Consider the following 19,649-nt stretch of genomic DNA (forward strand, 5'->3'; position numbering starts at 1 on the left):
ACCCTCTCAGACCCATGCAGATGTCGTTTACATGGCTAGAGACAAGACTATAAGAAATGGAAGTTAAAGGGGCATTTGATCTCCGTAGAGTTTCTTGAAATCAGGATTTGTCGTATTCTTGTGCAGAATCTTTGTCGTTGTTGTAAGGGCGTAGTGGATTCTTCGCGAGAATATGACAAATCCTGATTTCCAGAAGCTCTATGGCGATCAAATGCCCATTTAACTTTCATTTCTTTTATACAATAAAATTAATAATTCAAGAAACCAATTCCTTATCCAGACTATGAACATCACCCAGTTATTAGCAAATATCAGCCATGACGACAAGAAAATAATAAGAATTGAGAAGACCATATATAAAATCAATTCTACTGATGCTGCCATCCTCTTTAACAGAACATGCTTGAAAGAGGGTCTATTACCTTCATATATTATTAGTATCATTATTATTATGTTGCCCATTTGGTGGTTAAAACGAACGATACGGAAAATCTCTCTCTCTCTCTCATATATATTTTTAAGGGTAAAATGTTTAAGATGACTTAAATGATATTAATAACAACAATTCAAAGATTAATAACAACCTACTGTAGTAAATAAATGTATTTGTATGTAATCACAAAAATACTGACATGACATACAGTAAATATCATTTCAAAAACATCTTACAACACAGGAAAATATACTTGAAATATATGCCTAGTCATTACATACGATAGGAGCAGAATGATATGCAAAGTTACGTAGGCCACAGAAAACTTGATTTTCTGAATGATAGGGGACACGTAAGAGTAACAGTTGTAGGCCTGAACTTAATTTTGCAGCATGACTTTGAAATGATAGTAGGGTGGTCTGGGATGATAGTCTGAGGTATATTTTTGTTTGAACTGTCAAGTTTGGCGATGAACTATTAAAATAGGCAGTTATAAACATTTTAGGGGATACAGTATAGCTTACTTAAGAGTAACAGTAGTAGGAGAGTACTGTAATGTAAAGTTACTTTGGGTGTTTTGGGTGGTGTTTTGTGGTATATTTTTGTTTGAAATGATATTAAATTGTTTTAGTATGATAATTTAAGGTTTATTTTTGTTTGAACTATCAAATTAAGCAGTGAAATGTTAAAATAGGCAGTTATAAGCATTTTAATTAAAGGGGTACAAGGTATTTGGCATTTATAAGCCAGTTATAACCATTTTTAGAGGGATTTTTGCATTTCTGCAGATTTTGCATATCCGTGGTAGGTTCTGGAACCTATTCCCACGTAAAAATGGGAGAGCATTGTATATATGCAAATCTTCATGTTTTGAATACTGTATCTGGATGAATGTCTTCATGTTTTACAAGATATGCAAACAGTTATATTCCCCATACATAGAGGAGTAACACCTGCTGTGTGCTTGCACAGCACACTAAAGACAATAATGTGTCTAGAAATGCAACTTAGCAGTCTTGTTTATTTACTCTGCTGTGTTATAATAAAAACTACTTGCTTGAATCTGTTCCATTTATTATTGTAGCCTTTTCATTTGGCATGAATATTTAACCCTGAGTAATATATATCTATTCCATTCTAGGTGATGGGTTTAGAACAAGCTCAAATTGCAGCTAGTGAGGCTCTTCAAAAGTCTCTGTTCCATATCAAGGTACGTCATCAGTTTCTGTATAGGGCAGGTCTTTACAAAACTCCAGAGCTTGCGAAGGACAGTAAAAGCCATAAGCAAAATGCAGATTTATCCTTGATAACGGACACTTCAAACAAGTTTTTTGTTAACAAGTAAGTATATTAATTTTTGTGGAAACTTGCTTTAAAAATTTATTGCCTTTTAGGCTTACTCATTAAATATTAACACATTGTAAATTGTATATAGGGCTCAGTTCATTTCTTTACAATAAGATTTCCAGTGTGAGTTATACTAGAGAGATTTGCTTTTGGCAAGTTTTATAACCTTCTAAAAAGTAGAACTTTTTAAAAAATTCAATATTTAATACTGATGCTGACTTTACAGTACAGAACAGATGTGGAAATTATTAGTTTTTCTTTTCATTACATTTTCATTTTTATTTTTTTTAGTACAACTGTGAAAAGCAGTTAAATATGACTGCACTGTCACCTTAGTTCACTGTATAAGGCCATTCTTTATACAACTCCAAATCCTGTTAAGACAGTAAAAGCTACATGCAGAATGCAAATTTCTTTCAGATTACAGACAGGACTATTTGATTCCCTTGGTTTTAAATTATGGTAAAGTTCCTTCTCTTAGCTCAAGTAAGAGTACATGTAATACTAATTTGTAGTAGTTCATTCATATATTTATAAGTTGCCTTAAATATACTAAAATAGAAAAACACTTTCATATAATACAAAAATCTGCACATTTTAGATTGATAAAACTGCCATTGAGCTACAGCATTGGTAACTTTAATGAGTGCACTTTACATTAAGGTGCAATCTTCTGCATCTGGAATCATTGACTTTGGCTCATGGTTACTACCATCTGATCTCCAGTCATAGTGGTTTAAATATTGGTTATGATGGCAATTGTAACCAAGGACAAAAATTCACGCCACCTTAGGACAAACTTCCTTCTATGGTGAGGATCACAGCAAGTCCGTCTTGATTTTCTGGCTATTCTTAGCTGATCCGTCTTCATTATCTTCATTTCAGTTTGAACATGGGCATCTTGCTTTCTGTACTGTAGCAGATCTTAAGACTGGATACTGTATGCTGGACAAGACATTGCCTTGAGACTATCATAAGTTGAAAATGTCTAATGCCCCTTCAGGTATCAGATTGAAGTTGATGATCAGGCATGAAAGATTGTATTTTCAAGAAGGTGCAGAAAAAATTCCAATTTTAAATAAGTAACTTACCAAGTAATTCCATAGTTATAGTTTCTAACTCCCATGGCAGCTTAAATTCAAAATTCGTGGTAGCGCTTCAATGGTTTAGTGTAGGTGACTAGTCCTGCCCACTAATGGGAATACCGGGACGACTTAGTTTGCAGCAGCTTTGTTCATTATTTGCCAGTTGTATAACTGGATTTCGATGAAGTATTACCACTGATTTCGAGTAGCCTTCAAGCTGTTTCAAGATCAGTTTTTTTATTTTGTTATTATTGAGATCTGATTCAAGTTCATCATTTTCTCGCTGCTGTAGCGAAGTTGCAATCAAGACTAAACATCTTTATTTCTTTGCAGAGGACTGAAAAAGTGTAAGGGCAGGAATGTAGTAAGGAGAGATTTTGTGCTTAAAGTTTTGGTGGATGAGCTTTAGGAGAGAAGGCATTCTCGAGAGCCGAGATTTGTGCTCCGAGCTCCCAGCACCAGTTCCCAAGCTCCCAGCTCACCTGGCGCCAGTTATGGAGCACCCAGCTCCCTCTCTCATGCCCAGCGCCAGTGCCCGAATGCCTGGCGCCAGCTCACCCCACATCAATTTTTCTCCTGCTACTAGCCCTCCTACTTTTTATCCACTTGCTCCCACGCCTGGCTCCCTCGCTTCCTTCCCACACCATTGCCAGTCTTGTGTCTAAGTTAACAGAAATTTAACCTTGTAACAGTGAAGTGTTGGGCAATGGAGGAAGTAATTATCTGGCCCGCTGGTTCTCCTAGACCTAAGTCACTGTCAGATTCCCCTAAACCTGGGAGGAGGCATACTGAAAGTCCAATGGTGGTTGGTGGGAAGTCCCCCGGGGTAGTTGTCCCCTCGGTCAAACCTGTTGCACATTCCCAGATATCAACATATACCTTACCTTAGTTTTACCAGACCACTGAGCTGATTAACAGCTCTCCTAGGGCTGGCCCGAAGGATTAGACTTATTTTACGTGGCTAAGAACCAATTGGTTTCTTAGCAACGGGACCACATTATAGCGAGAAATGAATTTCTATCATCAGAAATAAATTCCTCTAACTCTTCATCAGCCGGCCTGGGGAATTGAACTCCGGCCCATCGAGTGACAGTCTGAGGCTCAACCGACTCAGCCAACGAAGGGCTTCCAGATATCAACAGACAGCCACTGAAAAGGCATCTTGATGGATGTGTAGTGGAGGAGGCGGGCTATTCAGCCTGTCAGATCTCTTAGACCTAAAGTCCCTGCCATACTCCCCTAAACCTGGGAGAAGACATACTGGCGGTCCAGGGGAGTCTGAGGGGGTTTACCTCCAGGTAGTTGCCTCGTCAGTCAAACCTGTAGTACATTCCCAGGTATCGGCAAACAGCCACTGGAAAAGCGTCTTGATGGATGTGTAGTGTTAGACAACTCTGGAATGGCGTCTTGATGGATGCGTAATGTTATCATCACTCATCAAATTGACGTCTTCCTGAGTGCCTGGCGCCATCCTACTAGTGTCTGGCGCCAGTTCCTGTTGTCTCAGCGCGTATTCCCGAACGCCCAACACCAGTTCCCAGGAACTCGGCACTCTCTTTAGTACCCGGCACCAACCTACAGAGCTCCCATCGCCCGCTCTCATGCTCCCGGCGCCAGCCTACTAGTGGTTGGCGCCAGTTTCTCTTCAGTACTCAGCGCCTGTCTTTGCTAAGAACACACTGTTGTTCTTTCTTGAGCGCCAGTCTCCAATTGAATGCCTGGCTCCGGCCTTCAAGTGGCCAGCGCCAGTCCCCAGTCACCAGTCACCAACTCTTCAGTATCAGACTCACACCTCTGAGCGCCATACAGACCACTCACAAGCATTTTGGCTCTCTGCAGTCTGTTCCACCTTTGCCTAGAGTTCAAGATGAGCCAACATTGCTCCCTTTTTAGCGACAGTTAGTGTCTTGGAGTCCTGTCCTTTGCAGACAGGGAATTTTGTGTCCTGAACTTTTGAGCTTGTTGAAGAAAGCTCCCACCTCCAGCGCTTATTTCATCCTCCAAGAAGTCTCTCAGGGAGTTGGGAGTTTGGACTTTCCTCCCTTTGGTGCTTCGACGGAACTAGACCTCCTTGTCGAAGATCTTGTCAAGATTTTTGAAGTAAAGGGTTTTTTCTTGACTAGCAGCTGGAGCATGGGCTAAGAAGATAGAGGACTCCCAAGTATTTACTGAGAGACATTGCCTCGGATTGTCTCTTAGTCCTGTCCTGTGTGGACAAAGACAGCCGAGATGAATTTTAGAGATATCTGCTCTTTTCTTTGGAATCTCAAGAAGAAAGAGCTCTGGTGATCCTTTACTACTATGAGAGCTACACAGTCACAATCAACCCTGTTATTTTTGCTTACAAACCTACATCTCCTCTTCCTCAGGACACAGCCTCCATCACAGGAGTCAGCTTTTTGGATGCCAGTCTCAATTCTCGGAATTTTTGGGATTTCTGTCTGTCAAGAGAATCACAGCTACTCTCAGATGGGTCTGCTAATTTAGAGCCCCTTTTTTCTTCTTACTCGGAGCATTAGTGGATGAGTCTACTGGGGACTGTCATCCACCGAGATGCTAGTCAAGTTAGACTTCATATGAGAGTTTTGCAATTCTTCCTCTAGTTTACAGCCAGCTCTGAGTTTTTCCAGCACAGACAGTAAGCACCGTAATGTTTTTTGGTTCTTCATGGCCGCTGAAATACATGCAGATGACGGTTGCCGTTCTCCAGTTCCTGTCAAGCGGTAAGGAGGCTAGCTTCATCTCGCAGCCTTCCTGCAGTTTCGCTGTGGTTCCCTATGTCACTTCCTCGGTCCGACTTCCTTTGGAATGGCGTTACCTTCTCTCGTGAGTGTTCTTTTGTTGAAAGACTTTACTTGGGCTCCAAGCAAGAAGAGAAAGCACCATGAACCCTCTCGGACCGGCACTTTCTAGCGGCGCCCATTCCCAAATGCCTGGAATCAACTTCTGAGCTTTTGGCGCCGATTCCCAAATGCCCGATGCCTGTTCCAGAGCACTTGGCTCTATCTAGCCAGTATGAGGCTCCCGCTGCTGAACGTCTAGTACCCACTCACGGACTACTATTTTTCTGTTTGGAGGATTGTGTCTGATGGCAGAAGAATTCATCACACCTGGTTTTGGACAAGGACACTGCTATCCCGTGCCCAGGCTTTTGGTCTCCTATGGATACTCGAGCTTTTTATAAGCATGCCAGATATTAGTTTCTGCCACAAACAGCTCTGCATATGTTTTTGGTCTGCATGAGTTATCGTTGAGTCCACGCAAGGCGTTATTGAGTCCAAATAAGAAGTCGAGTCTGCACAGATGTCCACGTGTCCGCATGGCTATCAAGAGTCAGCAGGGTCAGCAACTAGTCTGCACAGTTGTCTGTGAGTCTGCATGATGATCTGCAAGTTCCCTCGGTTGCTTGCTAGTCCACAGGGTCATCAGCGAGCCTGGATGGTCCACAGCCCCCTTTTTCTCTTCAAATAGAGAATGAAGTTCAAGATGGAGACGAACCAGACAGTCCTGTCGCCCATTCTCCAGGGCGATTGGATGGAGACCTTGGATATGCAGGATACTTCCTTCTGTGTCCACGTCCAGACTTGGGAGAGTATCTCAGGTCTGTCTTATGAGACAGGATCTTCTAGTTTGGAGATCTAGGCTTCGGCCTCTACAGCACAAGTCTTCTCTCGAGTCTTTGCTTCTCTTACATTTGACTTCATTTTCTGCCCATGAACATCAGTTTTTCCTGGACGACTGACCTCTTCGATTCCCTTCTTAGGAAAAATGCTCGAAGGTTTTGAACACAAGACCAACTTGGACAGGGAAACACAGCCAAACACTGTTGTTTTTCGCAAAGCCCCAGATTCAAGTTAGGCTGCAGTGGTGACTGTCAGAACTAACTTTCGGAAAGGAAGTTCCTTCATCCTCTGAGACTAGACTTAGACTTCTTCTCAACGCCTTGGTATAGGTTGGGCAGCCCACTTGGGGAACCTGGAAGTTTCCGGGACGTGTCCCAGGAAGAACGGAGCCTTCACATCTATGTCAGAGAGCTGAAAGCGATTTGCTTAGGGCTTCAGTGCTTTTTGACCCTAGTTCACTTTTATACTGTGGTCATCACATTCAGAGTAGACCACAGTCCTCAAGTTTATTATGTTGGCAAGGAGACTCTCTCTCATTTTTTCTCCACCAAACAGCAAGAGAGCTTCTACTGTGGACTATCAAAATCAAGTTTTCCAGTCTCTCGATAATTCAGGCCAGCTAATAAGTTCTGGCGGACGAACTGAGCCACCAGAAGCTTGTTCAAACCACTGAGTGGACCTTGAATCCCCTGGTTCGCGGGATCTGTGGAATCTATGGGGCAGGCCGACTGGACCTGTTTGCCACCTTAACCCTTAAGGGACGGCATAATTTATCAATGTGCAGCACCCCAGACCGGGGAACTTTGAGGTCGGCAAAATAAAAAAAAAAATCACATCAATGGAAAGAGAATGACACGTACATTCACCCTGTATAAATAAAAAAATTCTAAAAAACTTTCCCTACCTTCCACGAGAAGTTGAAAATGACTATTTACAACCCCTTGTGGGGCCTCATTTACAAGACAATCGTAAATTTTACCAACTTGTATATGTTTTTTCTAATAAATAAGTTTTTTGGATTTTGTAAAATTATTATTACTGCTCACACAATATCAAAACAGATAAGAAATAAAAGCAGTAACAAATTTTTTTGCACATTTGTTGTAAAATATTCACGTAAGTTTACGAGAAGGAAGATTCAGTAACTTTTTTTTTTACTTTTACATGCTTTTTCTAATATTTCTTTGCAATTTTCTTTGTAAAATTACATTTACAACTGACATACTATTGTAAAAGACAGAACCAAAAAACAACAGCAACCCCTTCATATATTTACAAGCAAATTTACACAAAGACTCATGTCTAACTCATGGCCTAACTCTCACGTCTGTATAAAAGTTGCCATTAGTGAATTTATAGCATATAGAAGTATTGGCACCTTTGTTTTGAATCATTATTACCTTAACAGTGGTGCGTAATTCTGCTTCACACTCAAGCTCAATCCGTCCACCTCCCCAAACCTGTTTTACTTCACACTGAAGCTCAATCCATCCACAAAGGGTTAAGGAACCTTCTTCTTCCTTTCTTTTGTTCTCCAATTTGGACCCCTACATCTTTCCGCCCTTCAACATAGTCCAGGAAGGGCTGAACAAATTTCAGGTTCATCTCAATGTTACAATGACCCTCATAGCTCTGTTCTGACCCATGAAACAATGATTTCTGAATCTGCCACCATTCTTGGTGGACTCTCCAAGACTCCTTCCCCAATCCGTGTCTACTCAGTCAACCTCACTTCAATGAACTGATTGATTATGAAATTTAGGTCTTGAAGACCAAGCACCAGAACCCATCAGGATTCTTCAGTACAGTGATGAAGATGAAATCTAAAAATTAATGATGTGATTGATAATGAAAAGGTGAATGAGTGTTAAAATATGAATGTAAAAATAAAGAATATTAGATAAAAACCATAAAAAATAGATATAAAAATTAATATTAAAAATATATACTTATATAAAATAAATATGACAAATCTTTAATAATATATCTCGTGAAAAAGATCAGATTCTCTCAGATAACCCATAAGGTTATCAACCTCAACATCATTTAAAATTTATTAAACAGTCTTCCCCACTAATAAGTACTTTGCCCTAAGGTGATTAAATCTAGGACAGTGCACCAGCATGTGCTAAACGGATAGCTGATCAAGAGATACCACCAAGGTTGGCTTGCTCTTGTCCAGACAGGCCTCAGACTGTCTGGAAGCTTGTCAGAATGAAGGGGTTTTTCTAGATGTACTGTAGGGACTATTGCAAATGCAGATGTCAATCTTCTAGCTCCATGTACCAGAATACGTTAGCAATTTTCCGTAGCTGGTGTCTCAAACTCTACGTCTCTCCTTTCGAGATATCTGTTACCCGAATTGCTGATTGCCTCTTTTATCTGAGGAGATCTAGAATCTGTCATATTCCTCCATCAAAGGGTGTCAAGCTATGTTTAATTCAGTTTTTAAGCAACTTCATCAAGTCCTATGACTAGTCCAAGCAAGGAAGGAAATCTGGTCTCCTGGAGCCTGGATGTAGTGTTTGATTTACTATGCTCCTCTTCTCAGAAAAGACCTTACCTGGAAGACTATCTTGCTGGTGACCTTGGCTTCTGCTAAAACATTTTAGGTTTTTTTCACAAGGAGACACGGTTTGCTCATTTACCCTTGGATTCTAGCCAAGAAAAAGGACCTGTCCAAGACCTGGATCCATTCTTTCTCCCTTAAGAACTTAACAGACATCCTTGGCTCTGAGGAAGAATAGAAAGCCCTCTGTCCAGTTGGAGTTTTCAGGTGTTACCTGAGCAAGATTGGAAGAGCAGAGGGCCATCCATAACCTATAGTGTTCTGGCAAGAACCCATTTTGATCTCTTAACAATGTATTGTCCTTCATCCTAAATGGACTTTATTTCTGAGACCTCTCTCAAATTCAGGAGAGCATTTTGCCCACTTTAAGTGAAAACTAAGCTGTCAGAGCAGCTTCTACCTCATTAGCTTGCAGGCACAATATGCCCCTGACTTCCATTTTGCAATTGACCTACTTGAAGCGTAATCGATCTTCACTTCTCACTGTTTTTAATAAAGTTAAAACAGTGTTAAAATTTTACAGTACCTTGTGACCATTATTAGTAACTGGCATGGTATTGTGGGAGGAAGCATAGGTAGTAAGGTGTTAGGTTTTGGGGAGTTTGGGGGTACAGTGTACCTGGGGCACTCACCACTCTCAGTGGATGGGTTGAGGTTTTATTTCAGTGTGTGGTGACAGTACTGTCTGGTTGTTTTTTATATTGGTACTGCACCCAGGCCAAGGGCACCTATTGATGCCTTGCTAGTCATCGGAATACTCCGTCGCTGCAAAGCTCCCACTGAAGTAGAGGCGCTCCACGGCTATACCGCCACGCCACTACAGATTAAGATGAGCACCAACCAGAGGCAGTACAGTATTCTCCTGCAGTAGCTCTCTTAACTGATTAGGAAACAACAAGCATTGTTTTTAATGCTAGCAACTTTTCTATTTCAAATTCATTACATGACAGTGTTTTGGAGTAGAATACAGGCAGTCCCTGGTTAACGAAGGGCTTGGTTAACAGCGATCCGGTTTTATGGGGGCTTGTTTAGCGACGAAAATCGGCAATTTTCAGCGACGAAAATCGCCGGCGACGAATCGCCGATTTCGCTTATTGGTGCCAATAATTGGGTATTGGTGCTGATACATCCCTAACAGAGGCACCAATAACCGAAAATCGGCGCTTTTCGGCGCTGATAACCCCCAAAAAGCGCCGAAATCACTGATTTTTGGTTAGCTCAGATTTTCAGTTATCATCACACCCTCAGAAGCGGAACCCCGCTGATAACCGGGGACTGCCTGTATGTCCATGTATCCTACCTCTGGTCACCATGGGATTCAGCTCTGTAATTACTACTTGGCAAGTTACTTTTATAAAACTGATATTTTATAATAAAATTAAGTTTTATATATACCGGCAGTCCCCGATTTATGATGGGGTTCCGTTCCTACACCACATCGTAAGCCCATAAAATCTTCGAAAATCTTAAAAAATCCTAAGAAAACCTTACTTTTAATGCTTTGGGTGTATTGAAAACAATGTAAACTGAATTTTTATTGTTTAAAAAAAAAAAAAATCCAAATTTTTATTATTCTGCCATTTTGGAGCTGTATTTCTTTCATCGGATTAGCATTGTAACCCTAGAACATGCGTCGTAAGCTGGGAAATAACTTCTGATGAGTATATTTGAAAAGCGTCATAACCTCAGAACATCGTATGTTGACTCTCCGACCGGCCAGTGAAGAACAAGGAATTTGTTTCTGGTGATAGAAATTCATTTCTCGCTATAATGTGGTTCAGATTCCACAAGAAGCTGTAGGTCCCGTAGCTAGGTAACCAATTAGTTCTTAGTCACGTAAAAATAAATCTAATCCTTCGGGCCAGCCCTAGGAGAGCTGTTAATCAGCTCAGTGGTCTGGTTAAACTAAGATATAATTAATTAATTAATTGGACCCGTCATAACCCAGGGACTGCCTTACCAAATAATTACAGAATTCAGAGACATGGGGCACAAACAGAATGAGGTTGTCTGCTTAGTTGTTCCTGGTATTCCCGTTAGTGGGCGGGACTATTCACCTACACTAAGCAATTGAAGTAGTGCTGCGAATTTTTAATTTAAGCTGTTGCGCAAGTCAGGAACTACAGCTATATAATTACTTGGCAGGTATATATAAAACTTAATTTTATTATAAAAGTAGCATTTTGTCATTTTGCTCCTTGGATAAAGGAGCCAGCACCCTGAATCTCTCTTTTTTTTATTACCTGATCATTTCAGAGGTGGTTGTATAGAAGCTTGAATTTTGGTATGTTAAAAAAAAGGCATCATTACTAAAATCTCATTTAGTGATGCAAATTAATACTTAACTGAATAGTTCTAGCACAAAAAATGAACAATTAAGAGATGTCTGCTCTTCAAGCAATTAAAAGCAAATTTCCTTTAACCTCTCACATCTCTGGAAAATACAGTACTATACACACTGGTGATGTTCATTAATGTTGGTTAATGAGACATAATGTGCTAAGACACTGTTCTGAAGACAAGATGGAGGAACAATGAAGTAAATCTGATGATGCAATGTTAAGATGGAGGAACAATGAAGTAAATCTGATGATGCAATGTTAAGAGGATTTTCCATGGAGGAGAAACAGATTTTAAAGTGTCAGAGACATTGTGATCAATGTCCCAGAGATTGGGAGCTAGGGTGTTCCCATCTTGCATAACAAAGCTGCAGATAGGTAGAATTCATTTACATCTAAAGCTGATATCAGCTGTCCAGAGCTTAGTACTGTGTAACGTAGGCTGGAGTACTCCTTGTTCCTGGAAAAAAGCATAGTTTGTCAGGCAAACACCATTATTGTACCCCTGCAACCAGGTAGATAGCAGTTCATAGGTTTTTGTATATAAAAGCACGTTTGTCCCTGTTGAAGTGATGAATGAAAGTGCATTACTTCTGGAGGTAATGCTGAGCAAAATAGTGTACTAGCAGACTCATTAAATTAGCTAGACTAGAAGGATGGAAATTGTTTTGGGTCATAACCCAGGCATTGCACTTGGGGTGTGAGACCATTCTGCTGTGCATTCCAGGGTGGTCATTACAACCTGTATTGTGTAAGAATTATGGAAGGATAAAAATATGCAGTATCAACCACTTCTTTGTGATACATCCACTAAAGAATACAGGACCCTGCAAGGATTGGCCAGATAGTCATATATTGATCTCTCTAAGGGCACAGTCCCTTTCTTTACCTACACATGCTTGAACATACATCTGACAACACTAATCCTATACCTTTAATTCTCATACAAAGGGTAGAGGAGACATTTTAGCCCCATAGCAAGTAGCTCTTGTAGAAGGTTGCTCCAAAATCAAACAATTTTCTAGTTTTGGACAGTACCATAGCCTTTGTACCATGGCCTTTCACTGAAGAGTTCTCTTGCTTTAGAATACTCTTAGACTGACTTTTATGTCAGTTTTCTCGTTTTTTCAAATGGTGGGGTTTGCATGTTTATTGAAGGACAAAGAATGCTTAGTGTTTTATCAAGAGGTTGCCTTAACATTTTTGTACCTTCATTTCAAAACTATCACTACATACTGTCCTTCCTCAACCCAAGAGATGCTAGGGGGATGCCACTTAAGGACGACAGCAATATTATGCATTTGCAACTTCAGCAATGGAACCAATATTTTCTTGCTCATTTTTTAAACTTATCGCCTAAGGTTATACATGGTTGTAATCACCTTGTGTCACAGATTAATAATAAAAAAATAAAATATAAGATACTTTTAAAAGATATTTAAAAAGAATATTTTTGGAAAGAAAATATTATTTCAAAAACCACTTTTTAGTTGTGGAATGCTCCATGCAGTATTTTCCGAGACAATTTCAAATTTTTTCATGACAATATTACTCCATAGCTATTCAAGAAACACCTGTAAAGTACAAAAAATACACAACAGTTATTAATTGGTTGAATGGGTGTATATGTGTGCATATGTTAACTGTCATATGCAGACTAACTTTAAAACCAATATCATTATTGTCACTGTCATATTAATTATCTATCTCGATATCACTATTTGATGAAAATGAGTAAGCATCATCATTAAAGGCCATTATCTAAAAAATTTACAAAATAAACAAGTATTTATAAAAGTCTTCGACCATTGCTCAACTTCAGGATAGAAAAGCCTCCCTGGTCCCTCCCCCCAGGATGACGGAAGGTTTACAATTTTTGCTATTTTTATACCTATGATTAAGAGAAATCTGGCATCTTTTTATGTTCAAGAGTGAGTTTGTTTTTAAAGATGACATAACATTGTTTTTATTCTCATACTGGCTGGAGAACTGGACAAAATCATAGCCCTTGCATTCTAGACCTTAACCTTGTGTGATGCACTTTATTATTCATGGATTTCATGGTAATACTAGTGACCTTGTAGTTGGCATCAGACAGTATATTGTATTATGCACAGAAACTTTGGTTTCTCAAAATGAAGCAGTTGTCTAAGTTCTTCATTCCAGGTTTCAAGAAATCATTTCTACTTTGATAGTAATGCCAATCAATCCTAGAGCAAGGGCAATGACAGTGCTTATGAGAGATGAGTACTGTACTCAGTTTCTCATAAGACCTGTCATGAATACAGGTGCTGTGAGATTGAAGCTGTAAAGGTGTGTGGCAGGCATTACAACTCTTAGTTGTGTTTCATGAGTTGTAATGCAATTTCACCACTCACCATAAGGAGTGGTGGAATATTATTCCTCCTACTGATTTGCCTTAGCACAAAAGCCTTTAATTTTACTTCTGAATCTGGCTGTAAGCAAATTATGAATAGGCTATGAATAAGTTTTGTAATTACCTTGTTGTTATACCCAGTACTGTGGTCCTCCAATTGAGACTTCTGATCATGTCTTAAAACTGAGCAACATGTCGTTGATGTTTCCTATTCTGGTAAGATATACTGTATCATGTAAAATATGTATTAAATTTCAAGCAGGAAGGAATTTATTTTGAGTGGTTTTTCACTTGTGAAAAGGTCACAATTGCAAAAACAAATTGAACATATTACTCTTGAAATGATAGTTTTGTTAACATAAAAATGCAAATTCCTTCTTAACTGTTTTATTACTGGATTACATACAGACTGGTTCAAACCAGTGACATTTGTAGACATGCATACTTTGAAAAGCAGGAGGCTTTTGGTCTTTGGGAAAAGAACAGTTCTGTTTTGACATGGAATAATTATACTCATGTTTGTTTGAGCGCTATGACTTAGATAGTTTATGCTACTGCTGCAAATGAGTCAAAGTACTCGAGAACTTAAGCAGACCACTTCCAGCTCTCAACTTTTTGTTGTCAACTCATCAGTTTTCTTACTTACCATGTGTTTGACAGTAAGCAGACCAATGTTACAGTAGGATTTTTTTTTTTTTTTTATTTTTAAAGGATATGCAGGGCTTTCAGGTGTTGTAGGTGTACAGTAGACAGTCTGGTGCATGTCTTTAAATTTCACAGAATTAATTCTTCTCTTTTCTGGTCTTCCTTAGTGTTCATGACTGTAAAGATTAAATGTAGTATTTTCTTGTGAGGACATGAGACACATTTGTAAGAGCTTGGTAGTCATCATCCCAGAGTATGAGTAGTGACATATGTCCTCAAGGCATGCAATTTTGTTGATGGTCATACTATTTCTTCAGTTCTGTCTATAAGGATGACAGGTTATTTTTCATGATCAGATGGCTGGCTTTCATATTTTGGTAAATAATGAGTTGAATCCTCTCCAGTTACTGGAGCGACATTTTCATATACAATCCATTTTAGGGGATTTTCTAAATCTAACAGGTGTTTTTGGTGCATATGGCTCTAAAAATAGTTTGAGATGCTATTTTTATCATTATTAGTTTTCATCAGCATGCCATTTGCTTACAGTAATTCTCGCTTAATTTTCAAGCATTTCATTCATTTAGCTGTAATTTATCAGTACTTGTACCAACAGGTCAGTCTTTTTAGAGCTCTCTCTCCAAGTGGAACATGTAAGTGCACAGTAGACAAAAGTGTCCATCCCTTATTTCTTGTACCTGTCTGCACACCTGTTTAATCTGCAGAGGCATAGGTCCAGATTTAATTGTTTTCTGTAAACTGTAGTGGCATACCCCGTTGCAGTCTGTTGTACATTTGCATCCATGTGAGGAAAGTCACCATTGGTGTTTCATTCACATGTAAAGTTCTTATGGACCTTTATTGATTTTCTTTGTTTGGTACTGTAGTTTATTTCTATATACAGGGTACTGATTATTACATTATTGACCATGTATATAAAAAAGGAGTAAAGATTCCTCTTATTATTAATGTACTGTATAGGAATTGAGGTCAGGATTTCCCCCTGGTACTTACACTGTCTTGACTTTAGGGTTGTATATTAGTTCCTTCTTCAAGAATCATTAAATTATTTCCAAAAGTGTTGCTCACTACCCTATAGTGCATTATAAATACTTTCACCAGCGGCTCAGTCTTTTCAAGAGGTGTCCCTCCAAGTGGGCCAGTGTGTGATGGCAAGACAGATGAAAGCATCCACTCAGTTTTCTGTCCAGGGTCAAAAGAGCCAATGATATCTCAGGTGTCAAGAAACATCATCTTTTTGTGGTTTGGAAGCACTTACAAATGATGAGGATATCACAAATAATAGGGAAGTTTCTTAAGCAGACAGTGTTTATGATTAGGTTCAAGCTCTCTCCTACAGAAAGCTACTATTACATATGTTCTAGGAGCATTAAATTTATAGCAAATTGTACCCACAAGGAGTCCAAGTCCCTAGAACCTCTTCAAAGTGACTGCTATCACAACCACATGGATTAGCCATCAATCAGCAGACCTATTGTCATCCTTCCAGGAAGGCAAGTGATTCCAGCATGGGGAACTAGTTGAAGATTAGTCTCAACAAGTCCTTGATGGGTCTGTAATTTGACAATCATAGTATCTATCTGCATCAACCTTAGGAGGATGATCTCATTCTGTCGACAGCTCTGTCCTCAAAGTCCAGTCTTTCAAAAGCTGACAAAGTCTGGTTTTTCAAACACTGATAATTTGGTCATTGGGAGTTCAGTCATCAAAATGCTCTATCATGGCTAGAAATGCACCTCTGCTTGCACAACCACAGCTATGACCAGATAGGACTTCTTACACACAGAACAGGGCAACATAAAGTATTTCCAATCTCAGTAACTGCCAATGGAGACTAACAAGCATATCCAAAGGAAGACATAGGGCAGTAGGGATAGACTAACACAATGAGGAACAGGAGGCAGAGGTACACAAGCAGCAGGTGCAGTAGGCACATGATGTACAACAGGAGCAGCTGGAGTAGTAAATGTAATAAGAATCACAGGAACCACAGAGACAGTGGGCATAGACAAAGTAGTATCCTCATTAGCTGGAGCCACATTAGACGTAAGTAAAGTAAGCAGCCCAGAAGTGGGAGTGGCAGCAAAAGTACCAAGTATATGCAAGGCATCTTGAACAAGGGCATCAAGAAGTGACAGGCCCTGACTGGAATTACCTGCCATGAGAGGTTTGCTGAACCATAATGAATATTGCATATTAAACTGTATGTATAGAATCACAAAAATCAAAAGCAATTAACCCTTAAACGCCAAGCCTCTATTTACAAAAGTGTCTGCCGTATGCCGGCGGTGTTCGGAAGTTAGCGCCGAAGCGGAAAAAAAGATTTTTCAAAAAAATCACAGCACGCTTAGTTTTTAAGATTAATAGTTCATTTTTAGCTCCTTTTTTTGACATTGCCTGAAGTTTAGTAAGCAACAATCAGAAATGAAAAAAAAATATCATTATCATATATAAATATTGGAATATATGACAGCGCGAAAAAAAATTTCATATATAATTGTATACAAATCGTGCTGTGAGCAGAACGGTGAAAGCTAATGAGGTATTTTTTTCTTTGTATTGTACACTAAATTGCGATGATTTTGGTATATAACAAATTGTAAAACAATCAAAGCAACACAGAGAAAATATTATCACAAAATGATGCATGAATTCGTAACACGCGGACGTAAAAAAGTTTTTTAAAAGATTCACCATAAATCAAAATATTGCGCTAGAGACTTCCCATTTGCTGCAAAATGAAGGTAATTGATTGAATATTACTAGACTGTAAGTGTTTTAGCTTACAATAGCAGTTTTCGACCATTTCGGTCGAGTTAAAGTTGACCGAAGGTCAAATTTTTTCTATTTATCATGATTTATATGAAAATATTTCAAAACTGATAAAAGCTACAACCATGAGTTTTATTTTTTGTTGTATTCTACATGAAATTGTGCACATTTTCATATATAAAACTTTATGTAACGACTAATATAAAACGGTGCAAACATTATGACAAAGTGACGAAAAAATTTCTGAGATATTCGACCGAGTTACCACGCGCGGACGTAAGGAAAAAGTTTTTTTCAAAAATTCACCATAAATCGAAATATTGTGCTAGAGACTTCCAATTTGTTGCAAAATGAAGGTAAATGATTGAGTATTACTAGAATGTAAGAGTTTTAGCTTACAATTGCGTTTTTCGACCATTTCGGTCGAGTCAAAGTTGACCGAAGGTTGAAATTTTGGCACTTAGCATGATTTATATGAAAATATTTCCAAACTGATAAAAGCTACAACCATGGGTTGTTTTTTGTTGTATTTTACATGAAATTGCACACATTTTCTTGTATAAAACTTTATGTAACGGCTAATATAAAACGGTGCAAAAATTACGACAAATTGACGAAAGAATTTCTGAAATTTTCGGCCAAGTTATCGCGCGGACGTAAGGAAAAAGTTTTTTCAAAAATTCACCATAAATCGAAATATTGTGCTAGAGACTTCCAATTTGTTGCAAAATGAAGGTAAATGATTGAATATTACTAGAATGTAAGAGTTTTAGCTTACAATTGCATTTTTCGACCATTTCGGTCGAGTCAAAGTTGATCAAAGGTTGAAATTTTTTGTAGTCTACGTACGGTACATCCGCTCATCACCCGACAGACAATTTTAGTCGACTTATGATACGTCCAGTCGGCGTTTAAGGGTTAATATAGCCACAAAAACACAAAACAGCAAAGAGTGTACAGAATACAATAGGTATCAACAAAATGAACACTGCAAATCATTTACACTGCTGAAGGGCACAAATATTCAGGCTATCAGTTACAGGGAGCTTGATTGACATAAAGGTAGAAAGTAACCTACTATTCAGGGCTACCATTCAAAGGACATACTAGGAAGGAGTGCCCGATACATAAAAGAACCCAAGGAAAATACTTATAAAACAAAGTACGAAAATCCAAATGGTAGTTCACATGGCAAACAAGAACATATGAAACAGCCTACCTTTCAGTGCTAACTCACTGGTTGTGAGCCAATTGTCTAATACATAAATATACCAAAAGATAGAGAGTACTAAAGCTGCATGAATACCTGGAAACAGTTGAATGATGTACACTGATTAAAGAATTAGCAAAGTTCACAGGAGAACTAGAAAATAATACCGACAATAACTGAAAACAGCAAAAATTTACACTGATTTCCAATAGGAAAAAGTTTGTTATTGGGATGATGATGATAAGCAATGAAAAAGAAGAGGGAAAAAAACATGAATGATTACTATGAAATGAAAAGAGAATTGAACACTACAAGGATTGCCAAAAAGAAAAAGCTGGGGAAATCCTTGATATCTGTTTCAGCACTACTGACACAAGAACAGTGATAAAAAGTAGTTAGTTAGTTTCTAATGGAGGATTTAGACAATTCATGCTTGACAATAAAGGATGCTCTTCAGGTTGGAAGACAGAAAACTTTATCTGGGAACATCAGACGCTGTGAATGTGGGTATAATAGGATTGAAGGAGTCCTGATAAAAGTCTATTAAGGTTGAGAATACTTTGTAAAGAATTTTTAAAGTATGTTATTTTTAAAATAAAATGTTTGTATTACAGAATTGCAAGATTGACGGAATCTGAATATGAAGTATTCTACAGAATGATGAAGGAAGAACATGATTTAATGTCCGATGATGAAGAAAGTGATGGATCTTACTCTGATGAAGAATAGTTGAAATGATTGTAAATGATGTGCATAGTTACTAATAAATCATTATTAATTTCTAGTATGTATTATATATTTGTACATACAGTATTTTAATTTAGATATTATACCAGTGATTCATAAGGCTAGCTGTTAATGTCACTACAGTATGTTAAAATAACATTGGGATTTAGAGAGCATCTACCTATAAGAATGGTATTTGGTGAGCATCTATCTGTAGGGACATAATGACCCGCTACTTTCAGAAAATACAGTCATCAAGCAAAGCCTAATTTATTTCCCAAAAATTTATTTGGTGAGCATCTATTTATAAGCACAGAATTTAATGACCAGATGTCTACAGGAAATACATTCATCAAGCAAAGCCTACTTTACTTCCCAAAAATTTGATCTTATGCACCCTAAGTTCAATAAACAGTGGTATCTCAACATTTGCAGACGTATGTAAAATACTAGACCACCCGTGTCCCTTTGGTCAATGTTGAAAATTTAGGTTAACCTGAGT

The 19,649-nt window shown here is 38.5% G+C and overlaps 1 protein-coding gene across 1 annotated transcript; it reads left to right on the forward strand.

Moving 5' to 3' along the window:
- The first annotated feature begins 1,431 nt into the window (after positions 1–1,431).
- LOC136831416 (transcription termination factor 4, mitochondrial) lies at positions 1,432–19,205 on the forward strand. Its single transcript, XM_067091822.1, has 2 exons — positions 1,432–1,774; positions 19,036–19,205. Exons 1-2 carry the CDS (start codon positions 1,578–1,580, stop codon positions 19,148–19,150), a joined length of 312 nt encoding a protein of 103 aa, XP_066947923.1. The 5' UTR covers positions 1,432–1,577; the 3' UTR covers positions 19,151–19,205.
- Positions 19,206–19,649: the final 444 nt, after the last annotated feature.

Source organism: Macrobrachium rosenbergii, chromosome 48 (assembly GCF_040412425.1).
Source record: "Macrobrachium rosenbergii isolate ZJJX-2024 chromosome 48, ASM4041242v1, whole genome shotgun sequence".
NCBI classification, from domain to species: domain Eukaryota; kingdom Metazoa; phylum Arthropoda; class Malacostraca; order Decapoda; family Palaemonidae; genus Macrobrachium; species Macrobrachium rosenbergii.

Excerpts from the sequence above, each read along its gene's own strand:
- LOC136831416 (XM_067091822.1), top strand. The coding sequence starts at position 1,578 with ATGGGTTTAGAACAAGCTCAAATTGCAGCTAGTGAGGCTCTTCAAAAG. Across the intron at positions 1,775-19,035 it reads AACAAGTTTTTTGTTAACAA|AATTGCAAGATTGACGGAAT; the intron begins GTAAGTATATTA and ends TTTGTATTACAG.